This window comes from Panthera uncia (genome assembly GCF_023721935.1).
Source record: "Panthera uncia isolate 11264 chromosome D3 unlocalized genomic scaffold, Puncia_PCG_1.0 HiC_scaffold_8, whole genome shotgun sequence".
In the NCBI taxonomy this organism is placed as follows: Eukaryota; Metazoa; Chordata; class Mammalia; order Carnivora; family Felidae; genus Panthera; species Panthera uncia.
The window spans coordinates 13,715,955-13,739,052 of NW_026057586.1; the positions used below are offsets into that span (position 1 = coordinate 13,715,955).

Below are 23,098 nucleotides of genomic sequence, written 5' to 3' on the forward strand. Positions count from 1 at the left end.
ACAGGAGCTCTTCCAAATTCCTATTCTTCCCTCGGCTACCACCCTTCAGCCTTCTTCCCCACTCAGAAAACGTGCTGGCTACGTGTACCCATGCTGAGCAAACAGAGCCCTTTTTTTACACTGCATACAACAGGATGTTACAACAGGATGTTTACTGAATTTTTAAAGCATGTTGTGCATTAATATTTTAGGGATGATTTTATAATCAATATTGTCATCCTCCCAAAGGAGTCGTTTTCTTCATGGTATCTGCTGCTAACACCCACCCCAAATAAAAACTCTATTGGGACTGTCTTGGGTGTTATTTCTGCAAGCAATACCAAGTGCTAAGTTTTAAAAATATTAAGTATATAAGGGCCTATCTTGGTAGAACATTTCTAATTAATAATCTTTTATAAATGTTCCCCAAATCAAACAAATTAGAACAAAGATGAATATGTCTCTTTTAGCTAAGATCCAGAAGCATAAGGTGAAAATAAAGAATTTTCCTTTTAAATTAATTATCTAATTCATTTTAATTTAAAAATCATTGGAATTGGTTCTCTTTGTCCTCCTACTCAGACTGAGGTGAGGATGGTCATTAAAACTCAGAAACTTGGGGGTACGTGGGTGGCTCAGTCGGTTAAGCATCTGACTCTTGATGTTGGCTCAGGTCATAACGGGTACAGTTTCAATGTCGCAAGATGAGAAAAATTCTGGAAACGGATGGTGGCGATGGCTGCACAACAATGTGAATGGACTTACTACCACTGAGCTGGACACTTAGAAATGGTTACGATGGGGGGCGCCTGGGGGGCTCGGTTAATTTTGGCTGAGGTCATGATCTCACGGTTGGTGGGATCGAGCCCCACATCAGGGTCTGTGCTGACTGCATGGACACTGCTTGGGATTCTCTCTCTTCCTCTCTCTGTCCCTCCTCCGCTGTCTCTCAGTCTCTCTCAAAACAAATCAATAAACATTTTTTAAAAAATCAGAAATGTAGATATTTCTTTCTGTTCTTGGTTTGTTTTTCTTTCATATCCTTCTCAAAATGAATCTCATTTAAACATCAGGATGTAAAGACAATCCATTCTGTGAAGGCTTTGTTTCTCAATAAGAAAAAAGAAAAGAAAAGAAAAAGAAGAAAATCTCCATAGTAACCCTGAACATGACTAAGCTGTAGAACTTCCTAATACCTCCAGACATGAGCAATACCTCTCATAACCTCCATTATGAGAGTCACCCTTGACCATGCCAAATTCCCCACAAGCACATATGCCCCAACGGATCGAGCTTCTGCATCATCCTTCTTCCAGCAGCCCCAACCTACTCTCCCAGGATGCTGAATTAAAGCAGAAGATATGCTCACAGGACTCTCCTCCACATTCGAAGCTTAAAGAAGAGCATGGCCCTGTCTTACATGCAATTCATATCCGAATAGGGGGTTCTCACACTGATTTGTTCTATAATATCTACCCTCTTCAACCAGCCCCTTACAACTGACTTCTCCTTCCATTCACTAACCCTAACAACTTCTAAAAACGTGTATCTGGTTTGTAAGACTAGAGAAAGGAAAGACACTGTATCTAAAATCTGCATTTACTAAGATGTTCTGCCCTTTGTCCCTGACCCCTGACTTTTCAGGAAGAAATCTTTCTTTCCGATGTCTGCCATCCTCAATTGTGTTAACCCCAAAAGGCTCCTGTGGTTGTCAAGAACAGCAGAAGGTCCTTTGTTCAGATAAAGCAAGCATATGTGTGTCTTTATCTCCTTAAAATATACATAAAAACAAATAATACTTTAAAAAGATTGTCTGGGGGCGCCTGGGTGGTTCAGTTAGTTAAGCGTTCAACTTCGGCTCAGGTCATGATCTCGCAGTTTGTGAATCTGAGCCCCACGTTGGGCCCTGTGCTGACAGCTCAGAGCCTAGAGCCTGCTTCGGATTCTGCGTGTCCCGTTCTCTCTGCGCCTCCCCCACTCACACTCTGTCTCTCTCTCTCAAAAATAAACATTAAAAAAGATTTTTTTTTAAATAAAAAGATTGTCTGGGGGGGCACCTGGGTGGCTCAGTGAGTTAAGCACCCAACTCTTGGTCTCAGCTTGTGTCATCATCTCGCAGTTCGTGGATTCGAGACCCATGTTGTGCTCAGTGCTGACAGCATGGGACCTGCTTGGGATTCTCTCTCTCTGCCCTTCCCCTGCTTGCTCACTCACCCTCTCACAAAAATCAATAAATAAACTTAAAAAAAAAAAAAAAGATTGGCCAATCAATGGTAACAGCAGGAATGATGGCCATAAAATTATTTTATTTCTGTATTTAGTCAGTCACTCTCATACACACACACACACACACACACACACACACACACACACACAAAGTTAGAATTACTATGTGTTGGTATAAGACTATCATGTCCACCTCTGACGTAAGCCCTAGGAGGTACTATTGCTAATCCCTTTATCAAATGAGAAAGCCTAAAATTTAGAAACTTACAGTGACCGAGTCCGTGAATGGTGGAACCCGTGTCTACCTTAGTTTGAAACCTAAATTCCTTATTCCCACACCATTTGACTTCTCCAAACACTGAGAGCCTTTCTGAAAGGAAAGGAGGTTAAGGTTCTAATTCAAATTCATTCTAGTTAATACCAGTTAACTACTAGTTAACTACTTGTTAACACTAGTAACTTAAGGTAATTAAATTCCACCCCCCCCCCCCACCCTCCTGGAAGCACTCACAGACACTTGTGTGAGATGTAAGCTGAGTCTTGTTGTGGATGGATATGCTTGTGAATTATCTTCTCTCGTAGCTACATTACATATCAAACACTTTCTAATGGCAATGTAGTAATCAGTGGAAGAGGAAAACTCACACCAACACTTCACCCTGCCACCATCATGTATCCTGGGCCACAATTCTCCCCCAACCCCCGCCTCTCCTATGAGAGTCCTGATGGGTGCATCTATTCATGGTTTGGATAATCAGAGACAGTACCTTGTTACAAATACACTATCCTATGAAGATGGCATGTCAGCCACCCAGCAACAGCAGAGAGTCAAACATATGACATTTACAGTTGCCAGTTAGAAATCAACAATTTCCACACCTCTTTTAAGAGGCATTTCATAATCTTTCATTCTAGTTTCATTTCACTTTCATTTCATTTCACTTCTTTGCTGTCTCTCTTTCATTTCACTTCTTTGCTGTCTCTCTAGAAACAAACTCTTCGAGGTTAAAAACTGTATTTTGCCTTTGCTTTAAAGGTGCATATATAGTCTAATTAGTGCTGTGGTTTCTGAATGAGTCTACAATTTACCTAGCAATTCAAATCAAGAACCTAGAAGGCATTTTTTATCCCAAAATTTTCCTCATGCTTTGTATGTAATTATCAGTAATCCTGTCTCTCAATCTTCAAAACACATCCCCAAATGCATCTATCCACTTCTCTCCATCTCTCCTTTCACTTCTTACCTGGAAAATACCACAAGAGCCTCCTGCCAGTCAGACCCCACCCCTGGCTTCTCTTCTTGTCCTCCATAATCCATTCACTACACAGCAGCCAGTGTCAGATTATGTAACTTTCTGAAAGAGAAGTCTTTCAAATGGCTTGCCATTATGCCAATCATATAATCCAGAGTCTTTACCCTGTTTTGTAACCTAAAATCCCTGCCTTCCCTGACATCATGTCCCTTTTTCTAGTATTAGGACTTTCACACCATCTTTTCCAACTACCTGGAAAGCTCCTACCACCAGGTCTTCAAATAATTGGATACTTCTTTTCATTGAAGTTCCAGTTTAGGGGCGCCTTGGAGGCTTAGGAAGTAAGAGTCCGACTCTTGATTTCGGCTCAGGGCATGATCTCACAGTTCACGGGATCAAGTCCCTCGTGGGGCTCTGAGTTAACAGCATAGAGCCTGCTCGGGATTCTCTCTCTCCCTCTCTCTCTGCCCCTCTCCTGCTCATGTGCACACACTCTCAAAATAAATAAATAAACATTAAAAAAAAAAGTTATTCTTCATCATTCTTTGTCATTATAACTTGTATTATAGCTCTGTGATTATTTGATGTTTTCTTTCTTGTCTGTTTGCTTATTTATCATGTTTCCCCAATGTAAGTGCTACCGAGAGAGAGGAATTAGACTTGTTCTTTGCTATATATCCCAGTGCATAAAACACATACTTGACATACAGAAGGTGCTTCATAAATGCTGGCTATCTTTAGAACAGTGACTTATCAGTTGGGTGGATGTTAATTAAACTCAATACCTATTAATCTTTTTGTTATTATTGTTTTAATCAAAACAATTGTCATTGGTAACCTTGATAATTTACCTGTTTACTCACATCCTTATCCATGTTTAAGAACTTATACCTCTGACTTGTTCCAAAAAGAATGTAAAGCAGCTGACTATGACACTGCATTTGGTTTAAAAGGTCAAAGCATCTCCACATAGGACATTATAGGAAATACCTGACCAACACTCTTCAAAAGTGTCAAGGTCATATGAACCACCGAAAGACTGAAAAACTGCCACAGACCAGAGGAGAAAAAGGAGACATGACAATCAAATGAAACGTGGTACTCTGGACTAAATCCTGGGACAGGAGAATGAAAAATGCTAGTAAAAAACACTAATGAAAAAGCCAGTAAAATCCAAATAAATTTTGAAGTTTAGATCAGAGTAACGTGTTAATGTTGGTTTCTTAGTTTTGACAACTCTGTCATGGTAACGTAAGATCTCTGGGAAACTGGGTGGGGCCACATGGAAACTCCCTGTACTATCTGTATAACTTTTCGCTAAATAGAAAATTATTCCAAAATAAAAAGTTTATTTAAAAAAATCAACATCTCAGGGTGCCTGGGTGGCTCAGGTCACAATCTCACAGTTCACGAGTTCAAGCCCCACATCTCGCTCACTGCTGCCAGCACAGAGCCTGCTCTCGACCCCCTGTCTCCACGCCGCCCCTCCCCCACATGTGCACATGGGCTCTCTCTCAAAAAGAAACATTTAAAATAAACACGTCCATCAATCAACATCTCCATACAGAAAAAAAATTCAATGTACTTTGACCACAGTTTGGCATTTTATTCCGAATAAAACAGAGTGCAGGCCGTTGACTTACTGCTTTGAACCCATGTAACCATTTAAATGTAAAAGCACAGTATTATTTAATATTTGTCTCCTCACATTTGCGACCACAAAAGTAATTTTAAAACGACCATGCAGATGTATTCATTGCCTCTAATAGCACATTAATTCTACAGGCATGCCGAAAGAAGCGTCATCCCTCCCATTTTCTCTAGCAGGATGCTGCCCTATGCAATTAGAACCTCCACTGGCCAACCAGGTGGGGAGAATCTTCTGAGTCCCTATCAATCTACATTCTGCCCATCGCTTCTTCTCTAAAAGGAGGAAGCACTAATGTTCTTAAGTGCATTGCGTCATCAGAGAACATAGCTTTTACTTGACAATTCACATGTAGCCAGTATTTCAAGAAGTCTTTCTAGACATTATTCTCGAATTTTCTGTTAACTGTTGACAAAAGTTATTCCCTGTTCATTCACTTGATAAACAATTACATCATACAGCAGTTGGGATCACACTGAACTTGGATAGCAAACTGGATTATAAATTAAAAAATATGAAAGCAAATTCCAGTGTAATGTTTCTACACCCAAGAGAGGTTTCATCATTTCATAAACACACCCAAAACCAAGGCACAAAGTACTGCAACCCACCCATTTTACACATAATTCTATAAATGTGATGTAAAAATCATCTTCACACAGAGTACCTGAAATACCAGCATTTATTCTGGCTTCCATTACACACACACACACACACACACACACACACACACACACACACACACAGGTATACTGTTTCATAGGTCATGGTGATCTCATTTAAGTAGGAGACTATTAAACAGTCAAGAAAATGACGATGTGAAAAGAAATTAAGCCATTTGAAAGGCAGAAGTTGGACAGGTGAAAGGGAGTGGCACAGATTAAACCACTTAAATGAAAAAATAGAGGAAGAGGGGAAATTTGTAACACTTCTCTGGGTATTTTGTGGTTTTGCAGTTGTCCGACCCTGGGCCAGTCCCTTAAATATTCTTAGTCTACGTTCTTTATCTACAACATTAAGATAGTAATGCCAGTCTACCCACTGAGTTCTTCTTTTTTTTTTTTTTTTTAGGGATAAACAGAACCCAGCAAATGAAGCACAATTTAAAAATTTTTCAGTTGGCTACTTTTCAGCCAAAATGAGCTTTCAGAAAACTAAAAAAAATATTAAGTATAATACTATACTCTGGAACTGGGTAAAGCAGAAAGCAACTCTAGCCAGCTAGAGGCTGAAAAATATTCTTGGGTAAGCACTTACCTTGGAGACTTGCCGAAGCCACCTTAAATACTCTGTGAATGTATCAAAACAAATGTAGTAAGTCTGGCTTTGGGGTCCAGAGGAGCTAAATGCTAAACAGTGCTGGTGCTTTTTCACTTCTTCTACCTATAAAAACAGAGACAAAAACACATCAGGAAAGCAGACCATTTACATAGTTCATTAACCATACCTTAGGTCAGTGAGCCTACACAGATTTGCATCTTTCCCCATATATGTTCCTCTTAATACCTAAAACACGTAAGTTCCCGAGTCTGACTAACCAACTTGAATTACAAGGAAATCGAAAATGGGGAGTTTTATCTTCTTTAGATTTCCCCACAGTAGTCAAATTCTCTTCTTCCTGTTTAGATTGGAACAGACGCCCTTTCTTATCTTTCTATATCCTCACAATAGGCTGCTGGGGTTCTTCCTTCCTTTGGGAGGAGTTTTACTTAAGACTTAAGGATTTTTACTGCAGAAGGATTTTCACTTTGAGCGACTTTTGTATTAGTCTGCATTACAACCTTTTTTAAAAAGAGGTCTTCAAGCGTGTTAAGTAAGTTTTTAAAAATTTAACGTGAGATTGAGTTTAACATGAAAGAAAACTCTACCATAAGAACTTTCAAGTCCTAATAAGGCAGCGATACAGTCAAATCAAATTTCCACTCCCAGTAAATGCTTCCTAAGCAGGAAAAGTCCAGACAATAAAGTAACATGGTATTCCACAAGCTCCTATGCTGCAGTTACAAAACTGATCACAAGTCATAAAGAGTAAGAATTTTCAAAAAGATCAGTATCACAGACTATGTTCTGGGACCAAAAGGCAATTAAAAGTTAGATGTCAATAATAAAAATTCCATTTAAAATCCAAGTGTACTGGGGTGTCTGGGTGGCTCAGTCGGTTAAGCGTCCAACTTCAGCTCAGGTCATGATCTCACAGTCTGTGAGTTTGAGCCCCGCGTCGGGCTCTGTGCTGACAGCTCAGAGCCTGGAGCCTGCTTTGGATTCTGTGCCTCCCTCTCTCTCTGCCCCTCCCCTGTTCATGCTCTTTCTCTGTCTCAAAAATAAATAAAGACATTAAAAAAATTTTTTTTAAAATAAAATAAAATCCAAGTGTACTTAGAAAACTAGTAACACACTTCCAAACAACTAAGTAAAAAAAAAAAATAATAGAAATTTAGATAGTCTTAGAACTGAACGATTAAAAAAATACATATCAAAATTTATGGAATGCAACAAAAGCAGTACATAGGGGAACATTTATAATTTTAAATACTCACATTAGAAAAGAAGGCAGAAAATTATTTTGATTGATACATGTCTCAAGAACTTAGGGGGAAAAATACCAAACCAAAAACTGAATAAATTCAAGCCATAATAAAGGTGACATCAAAAAGCAGAAATTAATGTCATGAAAACCAAATATACAACAGAGAACATGAACATTAACAAAATACTGGTTCTTTGAAAAGGCTAATAACAAAGTAAATGTCAACAGATATTAGTTCATGATATCAGCTGAAGACAGACATTAATAACATTAATAATGAAAAGAGAGATAGGCCTACAGATTAAGCAGAGATTAAAAAGAACATTATAAACAATTCTGTGGCAAAATCTCAGAAAAAATCAAGAAAGAAAAAAAACCGAAGGCCTACATAGTCCTATAATCATTTAAGAAACTGAATAAACAAACTTTTCCCCAAGAAATATCAGGCCCATATCATTTTATAGATGAATTCTATCAAAGTTCCAAGACAGAGAACATTCCAAATTTGTGCAAACTCATCCACCCAACAAAAAATGAAGAAAAATACCACAAATTATTCTATAACCAAAAACAGATCAGAGTAGTAACAGAAAAAAATAATTATAGGCGAGTCTCAGTTATGAACACTTATCTTGAACAAAATGTTGCATCACAATCCAGAAATACAGAAGGAAAAAAACTATATCAAAAACAAATTGGATTTACCTCAGGAAAGGCAAGATGATTTAACATTATTGGAACTATAAAATCGTTAATCACATTAACAAATTAAAGAAGAAAACCAGGGGCGCCTGGGTGGCTCAGTTGGTTAAGTGTCTGACTTTGGCTCAGATCATGATCTCACAGCTCATGGGTTCGAGCCCCGTGTTGGGCTCTGTGCTGACAGCTCGGAGCCTAGAGCCAGCTTTGGACTCTGTGTCTCCCTCTCTCTCTGCCCCTAAACCACTAGCATCCTGTCTCTGTCTCTCTCAAAAATAAAATAAATAAACATTAAAAAAAGAAGGAGGACGAGGACGAGGAGGACGAGGAGGAGGAGGAGGAGGAGGAGATGGAGGAGACGACCATATGATCATCCCCACAGCTGCAGAAAAAGCATTTGGTAACATTCACCACCCATTCATCATTCATGATTAAAACTCCCAGCAAACTAAGAACACAAATAACAACTCAAGCTGACAAAGTGTATTTATCAAACATCTAAGGCAAACTTCAGTGTTAATGATGATATACCACTCTCTTTAAGATCACTGAGAAGACAAGTATCTACTGTTTCTACTCAATACTATACTAGAGTCCTGGCCATTACAGTAAGACACAAATATGTATTAAAGAAGAAAAAAATTGTCATTATTTGAATATTACATGATTAGCTACATAGTACACTCCAAAGATTCTATAGACAGTATATTAGAATAAATAAGAAAATTTAGCCAAGTGGCTGAATATAAAATCAATACTCAAAAGCCAGCTGTATTTCTATACACTAAAGACAAAATATTTTTTAATGGGACTTAAGCTAATCAATATAGACAGAAATTAGACCAGTGATTTCTGGAGGATGAGGAAAAGAGTGGAAGGAAGGGGGATAAAAGGAGGACAAGGAAACTTTCAAGGGTGATATGATCATTCTTATTCACTGTGGTGATGGTTGAATGGGTGTGTTTAGCTAGCTATACTGTTATCAAATTATCATCAAAATGTGCAGTTTAATGTCTGTCGATTATACCTCCATAAAGTTTGGTGAAGATGCAGAGAAACAGGAACACTTGTACACTGATATGAGTGTAAAATGGTACAACAACTTTGAAAAGCAATTTGACATCATCTTGTAGCATGTGCATATGCCCTATAGTCCAGTAACTGCACCCCTAAATGTGTATCTAAGAGCAGTATTTCTCAAGGAAGTAGTTTATTTTAAGGATTTTGAATTAAACAGTTCATTGTACATTGTGCAGGACTGTCTAATACTTCGTGTGACTTTTTTTTTCACTGAGCCCCTGCCCTGTAAAGGCCGATAGTGTCCCCTTGCACCAAATATATTGGTATTAACCAAACACTCTACTTTCCACGTTTCCCAGACTTTCCGCAATCAAGGTGAAGTCATGTGACTAGTTCTGGCCAATGAGCCACGAGCAGAAGTGGCATGTGCCACTTCTGCATCCAAATATACAAAAGCCAGTTTATGACTCTCCAGTTACCTCTTCCCTTGCTTAAGCACCAAAGGAAGGTTGCATGTTCCAAATGTTATAAGGGAGCAGAGCAGGCTGGGTCCCTGTACAGTTATGTGAAAAAAGAAATCTCTACCAATCTAAAGTGGACGTTTAGTGGAATGAGAAAATTTAAGTCACTGACATCTGGGGGGGGATTTGTCACCACAGCATAATTTAGCTTACATCAACTGATACGTTGACTGTTCAATCACTTCACAATCAAAACACTTGCACATATCATCCAATGTCCCCTTTGGGCACAGTACCTCTGAGAACTACTGTCCTAGAAAAACTACTTGTGTACCAGGAGGTATATCAACATAAGCCCATTTTGGCAGAATCATTTATAATGACAAAAAACTAGAAGCAACCCAATGTCCAACAGGAAAATTACTTAAGAAATTATGAGAATTTAGAACACTTACAGAGGGAAACGTTATACAGAAATGAAAACCACATACAGAAAGCAACATAGAATCTTATTATGAAACATAATACCGAGTGAAAAAATTCAATCACAGAAGCCCACACATGGTATGATACCAATTTCATTCAGATCAAAAACAAGCAAAACATAGTTACATCATAAAACTTACTTTAAAAAAGAAAATGATGAATACATATTCTAGGACAATGGGTGGATACCTTTGGGGTTGGGGGATACCAGTGGGGCAGATGTAAAGAGAACACAGGTAGAAAACATTGGTGTTTATATGGCTGTGATTCCTAAACTGAATAGCAGTAGGTAAATGGTTATTCAATTTATTATGCATCATAATTTAACAAATATTAAGTAAAATATTAAAATGTTACATCTAAAAACCGATGTTAAATTCTACAGGATAAATTAAATATAATGTAATACTTGCACAATGAATAGAAACTTATCTATTAAATAATTTTCCCCAACAATGAAATTTTAAGAGTGCTTCATTTAGCTTTATATTTGGAATTCGACATTTGAAAATGTGAATTAATGATCATGCTCAAGTAGTGTTGTGTTTATCAGCAATTATTGCTAGGTTATGGCCAATCTATCTCACACTTCATTTCTAGCTCTGCTTCATAAATATTTTAAAAACAAAACCAAAAACCTTCCATTTACTCTTAGCTTTTCCTTCAACAGAATAAAACGGAATGAGCAGAATGAAAAAAGGAACAGATACACATTAATGAAAACTCAGACGGCAAAGAGTGGGTTATTTTTCCCTAACTCGGTCAACAGGTTTTAAAAGACTGTTTTTCGACATACTCAATTATTTTTAAAGGCATAGTACAAAACAGGTTTTACAAGGTTTGTCTGTGAGAAAGGAAGCCATTTCAATTCATTCAATGGTAGAAGTCCATCCAATAACAGGCCTGGGAAACAAGACAAGTCTCTAGCCCTGAATGAAAATGCTAATTATAACTTGATCTTCTGAACCTTATCTGAACATTCCACTACTTTCCTGCCTCAGCTTCTCTGAGCACAATAATCTTTCTGGCCATCTCCTTCATATGTCAAAAGATTTTTCACCCTTCAAGTTCCACCATAATTGCTACCTCCTTCATCACAGAATTCCCTGATTCCCCCAGAACAAAATGTAATCTCTCTGCACTACTTTTTTGCATCTCTCTTAGAGCAGATTTTATAGTGTCCATCCTTCGTCTCCGGATAGTAAATTATAAGCAATTCAAAGGCAGGGATGATGACTTATCCATCTTGGTATTTCTGGGGCACCAAGCAAAGTGGCTTCCCCACAGAGGTTATTTAATAAATAGTTACATTAAATTTGCCTAAGCAAACACCTAACATCATAGAGAAGAAAGAAATAGACTGTTGACCTAACAGGGCATCAAACATCAAATATGCATTTTTAATGATGACCTATTGGAGTAGTAACAATGACCAATTTTTCAGAATTCAATCCAAAGGACAAAATCTTCAGTAATAAGACACCAGTAACTCTTCAATGCTCAGACAAAAGTTAAGTAATGGCTTCAAAATAGATGACTGAAATAGATCTAAATGTACCTTGCAGCCTGGCCAGAATCTTTTTTAAATGATCAAGTATTAGTCTTCTTAGGATTAGACTGTCTAATAGCAGAGGGGCGGGTAGGGAACTGACATGGGCTATTCACATAAGGAGAGACTACTTTAAATTATGAATGAAGAATGAATTTGCTACATAGCAAGTGAATAATGGCATTTACTACTGCACACATCTGATTTTACCTAATTCATTCCTAATCCCTGGAATAAACAGATCAAATATTTGCCAATTTTAAAAAGTTCACTTCAACAAAAGTGGTGTTTTTATTTTCCCCTCTATTTATATCCTCCACGTTCTGCTGTCTTTCCCATGCCCATTCAGGGAAGAAAACAGTAAAGAAAATATTTGCTTAATATGCCCCCAATTTTCACACACCCTTTTCTTCATCCAAATTTGCCTTCCCATTTATTAAAAGATTATCCTATCATTTAAAAATCAGGAAATACTAACATATAATTATGGTAATGATACATCTACCAACACTTGGGAATTAATAAATTGACATGGCAAAAAAAAGAATGTAACATTTTCCCAAGCAATTTGGTTCTATTTCATAAATGATAAGAATAAAATAATTGACATGCCCAAAGAAAAGCAGCTAGCAATGTTGGGAATAACTATCAGCCATATCACAGCTCTTCTCTGAAACAAGGTAACATTTCAATTTCAAAAATTATGAATGGCTAAACTGATAAACTAAAAAATGCTAACTTCACTGGTCACTAAACAAAAATAAACAGAGAGGTAGGGCAAAGTTGGATCAAAGATTCATGCAAGAGAGAAAGAGTCTAACCTTGGTAAGAATGCTTGAATGATCCTTAAGCCCTGGACTTAAGGATCATTATTCTATCCGACACAAGATACACTCAAGATATCAAGAGATGTCTGCTAATAAAGAATAACTTCTCATCTGTAGCCTAAAATATAACACTGACTTTTAGTTGCTCTGTTTCAGGTCTGTAAATAAGATGCATGTACCAATAAAGTGATCGTCACCAGGGCCTCGCGTGAGCCGATGCGTGGCCATTTTCCACAACTCCACCGTTCAACAATGCCCACTGGTGGAGCAAAACAGGAATTGAGTAAGACCTCAGATGAGTGAAAACCATGGACCCCGTATTACAGAAATGGCTCAAAGTGAGCTTAATAACACTGGGGAACCCGTTAGCATTTTGTTCATTTTAAACTTACTTTTCCACCAATGAGAGGCAGAACATGCATCTTTCCGGCCCAGCTGTCTTTCACAGATGACACCATCAGGCAGGTCCCACACAGGATGACTTGGCGTCTGGCCCATCGGTTCACCGGCAACTGCATTTTGCCTTTACGGACGTTATACATTCCTGAGAGCTGAATCCGTTCAGAGCCACCAGTGCTGTGGGGTTTTCCTGAAACAAACACGCAAACATCTGAGTCCAAAGAAATGAGTTTTCAACTCGTTGGCATACCAGATAAACCACCTGGACCACAGAGAATAATTATGGGCAACGACCTAATTTATAATCGAGAGAGTCTGAAATGTGCAGTAATACAACTATGGTAAGAACTACCACATCTACTTCACACGTGCATTTTAATTTTGGGCGAAGAAGAGCTTTTTCCTTAAAACCCAAGGAAACGACCATTTTAACTCCTCTGTTACAACCCCAAGTGTTATTTTCTTCTATATCCTCCACCATTTTTGTTTACATTTAAAAAAGGGATGACTTCAAGATTTTTATAAATGGCTCAAGTTAATTTCAGTACACTTAGAAGAAAACATTACAGACCAAGATAGGAAAATAACCTTCAAGATTGGGCATTTAATGAAACTAATCTGTTGTAATGAAATTAACTGATGACATTCTTCCTTCTACACTGACTCAATGTACACGTACTATTAAGGAGATGGAAAATAAGTAACTTTTCTAATAAGAAAATACTACTTGGTGGCAATGGTTAAGTCCTCAAAGACAGACTTAATGCCAATTCTATGAAGGTTGGTGAGTGGTGCCTCTTGTGCCTCAGGAAGACAGAGACACAGGAAGATGCACTGAGCCTCGGAGACAAAGAGGGCACTGGGAAAGATCTTAAGAGTCTTTATTTCCAAGCTGGAAATGAATCTGGCAGAATGACTTGCAGACAAGTCCCATCAACTAGATGGGAGAACTCCTGTGACTCACGTGTCACAGCGTTATAAACAAGGAGAAAAACATTGCCAGTTGTAGACATTGAATGTATAGTATCAAAGAGGACCGAAACCCACTCTCAGAAATAAATTAATGAGAGACACGTGTCCTCGCATAGGACCCAAGCCAGAAGCGTTCTATTTACTTGGAAATTTGCCTAGTTGCCAAAGGCTAGCAGAAGAAACATATTCAAGAGACATTATATTCTTATGAATATTAAGAACTAACATAAATACCAAGTAGTTTTGGTAGATGTCTAATACCTACTGGAGAAGGAAACGAAAAGAGCACCAGCACCAAAAATAGATCTCAAGAGATCCAGCGTGTTGGAACCATCCCAATACATACCTTTGGGCAGAAATAACAAAACCAGCAGGTTTGAATTTCACTTCCTCTTTCTCCCGGTACATCAGAATGTTTTATAAAATAGATACTGCACACTACATAATTTTGCTGGGGCCGGGCCAGCATGGAGTGTAACAGTGGTTCAGCTATTTAAACTTGGTGCCCAGCAAACAACTACACAGCTGCCACCCGCAAGGGAGCTGAGGGCCCCGCTGAATTGTTCAGTCACCAGATGCTAATGCCCCACAAAGAGATAGGAAGCCCAGGAGACTTCACATCAGACACGACTTGCCAAAGGCTGCCAATGATGGATCAGACCACAGTCAGTCGCTTGTCCCCTTCTGTACTAGTTCATTTACACCCAGAAAGAAAACGCTCAGACTCCCAGGCTAAGAGCTCCTTTCTACATGACAGACATTTCCTGTCGGAAAGAAGCGCAAGATTACTAGATTTCGAAACTCCAATCTCCACAAAATGTAATAAAGTAACACAGGCTAACGAGAGATCTGATCTAAATATGTATACGTGTGTGTGCATGGGCACACACACACACACACAAGCCTACATACAGACTAATGAATGCAAAGGAGACATTTTATTTAGCCCCATCTGAGAATGGCTTTGAGGACACATGTTAACCTGTCACATTTATGTAGATCTGTGAGTAGAAATTAATGAAAAAGACAACAGGGGTACATAAAGACAGCCCTTCAATTCTCCCAACTCCACAAAAATCCTACAGAAAGTCCCAGAACAAATCACCAGATAGAGTGGACTATATATCCCGGAGATATATATATCTATATCTATATATATGTATATATAGATATAGATATATATATCTATATATATATATGTGCATATATATAGATATATAGATATATAGATATAGAGAGAGAGAGAGAGAGGAAGAGTATGGACACATCAACAGAGATAGGTTTTTTATTCTCTAGTTAGAAAAATTCCCAAAGTGCCTGAATAGTCTTGGAGCCTAATGGTAAGATCAGTCTGTCCTTGGAAAGCCCTAAACATCCCAGCCTGAATCAAACCCCTCCTTGTCTTGTTCTGAGTGAATTTCAATATCCTTGTTGTCTGCTCCCTCCCTGGGTGTTCCGGATCACACACGCCCTCGGGACTTGCTGTGTACCAAACAGGGCTCCGGGGAATATGGAGATGAATAAGACTCTACACCTAGGCAATCAGCCACGTGCACCCTCCTTTGCGTCAGACTTCTTTATTCTATGACATAGGAATTATTTTCTCTCTCCCTGCCAACTCTCAAACTTCTCATTTCGGAGGAATTCCAACTGTCCCATGCTCCAATAAATATTGACAACACCAAGTGACCAATGCCTGCCAATTCAAAGTTGGATCGGTCGTGAAAACTTTTACTTTAGCAATGTTACTCTAATTCCCTGCAGGTTTAAGGCATTTCTTACATGACGCAGGAGGAAAGATAGACAGCAAAAGCAAGTATTTCAAGCTGGGATAGAGACCTGACCACAGCAATGTTTACTGCAGTCTACTTCAGTTTCATCTATCGGCAGAGAATTTTACTAAATAAATGATTCAAAGTATTTATTCATTTAAGGGAAACTACGGTCTGTTCTGCTACAGTATGTGATTCATTAATACCAATGAGCTCATATGATTGTAAACAGAGGACTGGTGTCATTTTAACATGCTGTATTATGTTGGTTCATAAAGATTTACTCTAGGCAAAAGGAGCCAGATTGGTAGAATTCTAACTTTCAACAGCAAAGGGAAAAACCCACAGTAAATACACCGTCTCTGCACCCACAAGACAGCATTACTACTGTTCCGTTACTGTGCATTTCTAATATTCCTTAAGGCAACTCAACCTCCAGCCCGCCTGGGCTGCCTGGGCTAGCTCCTGCAGCCCCATCGTTACTTTTGTTAGTATTTTGGTTATAAAGATGCATGAACTTAGAGTCCTACCCCCTTCCAACTGCATTTTCCCGTAAACTTTTATTTCTCATTTACAATTGTGGAGAACAGGAAAATTTTCAGGAACATCTACAGAGCAACAGAAACACCTGTTTTAACTCTAAGACCGTTGAAACAGCAGAGAAGTAAGTACAAATTTGGCTGTTGCCAATTACATGCCTTTGCAAAATATATAACCACGTCTATCATTGCAGTGGCTTAAAAAGACTCCATAAAATTCTTTTAAACTCTTCCCCTCGAGAGAGGAGTCTTAACTCCACTCCTCTTGCATGTGGACAGTACTTAGTGACTGGCTTCTAACAAAGAGAATGTGGCAAAAGTGAAGCAACTTCTGAAACCAGGTCGTAAAGGGCATCTAATCTCCTCCTTGCTCTCTCTCTAGGATCACTCCCTCTGGAGAAACCAGCTGCCCTGTCACAAGGACACTCTGGAGACCCTACGAAAAGGCCAACAAGGTGAGGCACTGAAACTTCCGGCCAACAGCCAGCAAGGAAGTGAGGCCCCTTTTCACCAGCCGCATGACTGAGCCATATTGGAAGCAGATCCCCCAGCTCCAGGCAAGCCCACGGAACTGCTGCCCCCAAATCATCTCGACGGCGGACCTCAGGATACTTGAGCCACAACCACCCAGCTAAGCTGCTCCTGAATTCCCGATTCCGAGAAACTAGAATAAATGTGTGGTATTTGAAGCCATGAAGTTTTGGGGCAATAACTAATACAACTTTACTAAGTCGGTGTCAGTTCTATTTACCCAAACATAGCATTACTTTAATAACCCGCTTTCCCCTAAAATAATCCACAGAACTTTGTACAAATAGTAAAGGTCTACTGTAATCAGAAATATTAACAAACAAGAATAAGAATAGTATATAAAGCAATCACGACGTCCGCAACTTAAGAGAACGTTAGTATTCATGATGATACGGCACCAAAACCTAAGAGAGCCTGATCACTGCATAAAAACCAATGGAAGAATTGACCATGCCCCTAGAGCTGGAAATGGTCAGGAATAAGTGAAAACATTCAACCCTCACCTGACCTTCTCTACCTTTAGAGCTTAGACTGACGAAACTCTAAAGCATGTTTCTTATTGCATATAAATCCTTAAATCCTTCTTGACTACCTTCAGTGACAGAAAGACTGAATTAAATTACTTGCCTAGGGTCATTTCAAGAGCTGGCAGAAGGATTTCAACAGCCCATAACAAGGTCTAGAGACCTGAGCACTGAACTGGCACCTGGGAATTTGGTCTCACAGCTGAAAGGCTAAACAGGCTCAGCGAGACGTGCTGGCAGGAGCTTTGAAACAGATTTAAGACTAGCTGCTTTTAGCTAATGGAAATGACAACCAGCTGCTAAATAGATTTGGGGAGGGTTAATTTGTGTATCAGATCAAAATATATAAAGTCAACTGCCCAATAAATCTTGCTTCTTACTGACAGCTGCTCAATTCGATTAGGTTTATTTGTAGCCCCCAAATTACCATAGACTCTTCTCCCTGAGCAATCTCATGCCTTGAACGTTTCTCTAATCTCTAAATTCTTGAATACCACTGGAGCTTACAATTTCCCTTATAATAGTAATTAAAACAGCACCTGGAAAATGTGAGCTACCTCTTCATATTCTTATAGATGCTGTAAACACAGAGCCAATATAATTTTTGAAAAAATCCACCAAAGCAAAATCGAAATAAAACTATAGTAAAATTAACCATGAACTTAAAAAAATCCAAAAAGTCGAAGTAATGAAGATGATTACTACAACATACATTCTACGTAATACATAACAAGCGATACTAAATTCAAATGCCACAAGAAAATGCTGAATGAAGGAAGACAAGTTACAGCGGAGGGCCTCAAACTTCAGCATGCACCAAAATCACCTGGAAGGCTTGCTAAAAACAGATTGCAGGGCTCCATTACCCAGAGTTTCTGATTCAGTAATCCTAGGTGGGGGTGGGATATTCTGCTGATGCTGTGGGTCTAGGACCACCATGAGACCCACTGGGTTACAGCATTAGGTTAACAATGTTTTTTCAACCAGGTGATCGTCAGCATTTGCTTGATAAACCTTGACCAAGGAAGCAAGTGCATCAATTTGGGAAAAGGATGACAAAGGCAACCAGGAATGAATGAGAGAGCAGGTGCTGCCTTTATACCCGCTCGTCCCTCTTTCTTCCCTCACTTCCTGTCCTCACAAGGAACTTGATTCATCTCTCAGACATCTTTAAAGTTCCCTCCATTCCATCATCAAAATTACTCCTTTGTTGTCAGAATACCTGCTGCTCACGTCTCTTCTTGGGATGTATATTTAGAGAAGGTATTTTCTTCAAAGGTGGGTTTCATTACAATCTTGAATTCACAGAGTACATAACCCTTCCCTGCTTTATGTGTGTCTTCAGCTCCGTTCCAGGAGCCATACGTGGTTAGCTGGTGTAGCCTCCCCTTATTAACTTCACATTTGGCAAAGAAAACGCATTTGAGAAATGTCATCAAATCAACCTTCACCTGTCAGGTCAGTGTCTTTGCCATCTGTTCCCTCCCTGAAATGGCAGTCTCATCTCTCTGTGCAGAATCAGACCATACCTTGAGAGCCTTTTCAACATTCTCTTGAGTTTTCTTTCTCATTGGATGAGTGATTTTTTTCCTTGGCTAGAAAAATCACTGTAACGGTTTCACAAACTTTTTGTTGTCCTTTCCATTATGGTGCATGGTAGACTTGTTCAGGTCCGCAGGTTTGTTAAGCCTCAGCCACATCCAACATTCTCAAATTACCTACAACTTCTATTTTCTGGCTAAAAACCATCATTTTGGTAGACGGGAGAATTTTCGTCACCTGCTTTCCCAGCTGGCTTTATTTTTGTCATCCTTCTCCACAAAGGATAATGTCATAAGGCAACAAGCATTCAAGCATGAAACACCACGAGTGAGGAGAAACAGCTGAACTTCTCAGAAACAACGGGCAACAGGCCTCATGGTATGCTTGATTCAAATTTAGGCCTCAGAATCATTACAAATTACTATTTATCAGGAGGCTTCGGAAGCCTTGGGAGGATTAAATATTAAGTCTGAGAATGCCTAAGGTCTAGTATACCCATAAGAGCTCGCAAAAGAAAAACCATACTCACTCCCTCCTTTAGATAAAATTGTGACTTGTGTCAGAGGTGATGCGTACTGCTGTGGGTGTGGAAATCAGGGTGATGAGGCTAGACAGCTCCATCACTCCAGCTAAGTTTTCCCTGTGAGAGGCTTTTCTTAGGAGGGTTGTGAAGTTCCAAAGAGGCGTGCATGCGTTCATAAGTAAATGCTAAAATAAGAATTCTAAACTCACGCATGAATGATTTGGGGATAATCCACACCACTACCCCACTTTCCTAGTTAAAAAAAAAGAAAAAAAAAAAAAAAAAGACCCGACACGTTTGTTCCCTTTGCTGGTAGGAACAGACTTTGGCCGAGATGACTTGAGAAGGTTACAAAGAGCAATGTCCACACCATCACATTCAGACCCAATGTGATTCAAAACGCTTATCCCCAGCAGTTCTCTCTGGGAGGCGGGGTTAGGGTTGATGTTCCACTTTATAACACATGTCCGTAACGTTTAAGTTTTATAACAAAAACAAAGATTCCAAGAGGAAAGCAATTTCCTAATTCCTCTCTACTGCATTACGTAATAGTTAGCTACCTACCTTTTCCCCTACAAGGTTGTTCACACTAAAGACACTGAGTCCAGATTCAGATGTTCCAAAATGGACCTTAAAACTTACTGTGTACAAACGTTGCCTCAGAAATGTCTGAAACTCACCCATTTCAAATAATGACCATCCTTCCAACTTATTAGGAATCTCAAGAAAAAAAATCGCAAAACCTCCCATAATTGGCCCATTCCTATAATTTACCTATAGGTAACTATGGGAAACCTGATGAGCTTTATTTTAAGCCTTCTCAGAGTAACACACAAAATCCACAAAGTCCTCACTTATTTTCTGTTACTATTTCAAATGCAGCCCAATCATCCAAAGTTTAGAAGCAAGGGTAGTAAAAAACAACAAAATAAACCTAATTCTACTTTCTTCGTAGTATTACAAACAATTTTGGTGAATTTTTTCAATTTTTTATTTGCAGATCATTTATATACTTATAACATACACACCATCTTATGTCCTGCCTCTTCCAACTACACACTTTCCCAAGTCGTCAGTCGTTGTATCTTAAAGACTTGCAAGATATGCTATAAATTATCTTTTGTTTCCTCATTTCATTACTGAGGACTGTTTCCAAATTTTCATTGTACGAATTGCTGAATCAAAGAGCCTGATTTTACCAGTTCTTCCCAGGCAGCAACTCTAAATCAGCTATAAATCAGCAAAATAAGCAAAATGAGCAAGAATAAGTATGCTTCCACTACTGAATATTTTCCCCCAAAGGAATGAGTGACCTTTACAGACATCCTAAGAACATATGAAAGAAACAAAAGCACAGTAAACCATACTATTAATAAAAATGAACCCACACCCACTCTCTATATGGAAATAGGTTTCAGATTGCTGATACCAGTAGATATATTTGAATACGACATGGGAAGTCTCTGCTTTTTAAAGAATGATTAAAAGAAAATAGACTACACAAGCAAAAGAAAGAGGAAAAAAAACATCTAATTTTTCTGATGAAAACATTTGTTAACATTTGTACACAGGCAAATAGCATTCTGACTTTATCCAGCACTCTATATTGTTTTCCCAATCCCGGATAACTTTTTACCAAAGGGGTAAAGTCAGAGGGAGAGGTTACTCTGCACTGAGTCACTAACTGGCTGTGACTACAAGGAACGGCAAAACACTTAGCAATGGATTAAAAAATAATAATAATAATGAAATTCCCAGGCAACCACAATGAAAATAGTTGTAAATGACTGTCATGGATTTTATACTGTTTGTTATCATGAAAGCATATTTAATAAATCTTTCAGATCTAGGGTACTGATTTAATTCCTTGGTGACTTGGTCACTTATTCACAAGTAAGTCCTTTAATCTTCAGAGGGTTCTAGAACCCTAGAACTCCAGTCTTCCTGGGCTTTACACTTCCTTCAACTCACCCCTTCCCGTGGCTTGTAAATTCCAGAGTAGGCCAAACACACAGTCTACGGTGGCTCTTTCCTAAGCGCAGGTCCAAAGCCTAGCACAGTATCTGGAACAGACTAAGCACTCAACAAGTAACTCTTGCATCGATGAATATACACCTATGTTCGGGCCAAAGGAAAAACCACTTCTTAACATACACGGCTCAAATTACGAAAACTATGTAATCTATAGCTATATGTTTGGGGGAAAGACAGGATGGAAGAAAAAAACAGGTGGCTCAAAACAAACTTTCTAGCTTCTAATAATTCTTAATTTATATTACAAAGGAAAACATTTGCCTGGAATTCTCAGCCAAATATTTCAAACTTTTTTTCTAGAAATATCAAGGGAGTTATTTTTTAAGTAAAGGAAGGGAGGTGTTAATAATGGCGTTTACAAGCCATCATTCCACAGCAGGAATGATGTCCATTGATCGCTTTTAGTGTTCCTGGAAACTAGAGAGCAAAATCTGTCTCCAAAACTTGCTGACGAAAGGAAAAGAGTATTTGCTAGCTCATTCTTCAGACTATAGATAAAGTTACTACAAGAACAAAAACTTTTGAGGAACATCAGCGTCCAGGTACTGTGGAACCTTATATCAGAAATTCAAGGGGCACCTGGCTGGCTCAGTCACGAGAAAGAGCATGCTGCACTTGAGTGCTGAGTTATGAGTCCAAACCCCACGGTATAGAGATTACTAAAAAATAATAATAGTAATAAACGTAAAAGAAAATTTAAAACCAGTTCTTCATTTTCATTGTGATTTATAGAAGTAACATTATATTGTAATGGAACATGATTCCAGGTCATACCTGTCAAATCTAAATGATCAAAGAGAAGTTTTCATTTTAGTAAGGCAACAAGATATAAAATGTCATTGTTCAAAACACGGGGGAGTTTGAGTGACTTAGAACACACACTGGGAAATCTAAATCCCACATCCAAAACAATAAGATAAAAGCTTCATGGTTACCAAATATATTAAAATGATTTTTAAAATATGAGTGCACCAAAACACTATTTTGTATACATTCGTGGCACAATTACATATGCTATTTTGGTAGAAACTGGTTGGGTGTTTCAACAATCCCATTTCATCATCCTAGAGCACACATAATAACTGCATTTGTCAGCCTCTCTTGGAATTCTGCTGGATTCTTGCAACTAGTCTGGCCAAGAAAATGTGGGCAGAAATATATAAGCCACTTCCGGGTCTGCCTATGCCATACATCCTCTTGCACAGGCTCCTCACCCACTGACCAGCTGAAGATGGTCCAGCAGAATGCTCAGGAGGCTCAAGGGGGTGGTGAGCCACCAGATGGAAGGAGCCCAGGTTCCTGAGTCACTTGGAATGGAGCTGCCTGACCAGAATCATCAGCAATGGACTTGATCATGAGAACAAAAGAAACTTGTACTGTGTTAAAGAGTAAGATTGATATGGTTGATTGTTGCAGTAGCTAAAATGTCTCTAACACAGTTACATTCAAGTCAAATTTTCACCCTAACTAGAACTGAAATAAATTGCTATCATATTGCATAAGCAAACTTCTAAAACTGGGAACACCAATAGGCGTTAGTAGGTTGCTAAGCCTCCCATCCTTCTTATGACCTACAAGGGGAAAAGG

The 23,098-nt window shown here is 38.8% G+C and overlaps 1 protein-coding gene across 1 annotated transcript in view; it reads right to left on the reverse strand.

Moving 5' to 3' along the window:
• The window catches only part of PHLPP1 (PH domain and leucine rich repeat protein phosphatase 1), a 212,419-nt gene that overhangs the window by 95,180 nt on the left and 94,141 nt on the right, over window positions 1-23,098 (reverse strand). Inside the window, exons 3-4 of the mRNA XM_049620260.1 lie at window positions 13,068-13,264; window positions 6,364-6,489 (exon numbers count right to left, since the gene is read on the reverse strand). Coding sequence (XP_049476217.1) covers window positions 6,364-6,489; window positions 13,068-13,264 — 323 coding nt within the window. The remainder of the gene's footprint in view (window positions 1-6,363; window positions 6,490-13,067; window positions 13,265-23,098) is intronic.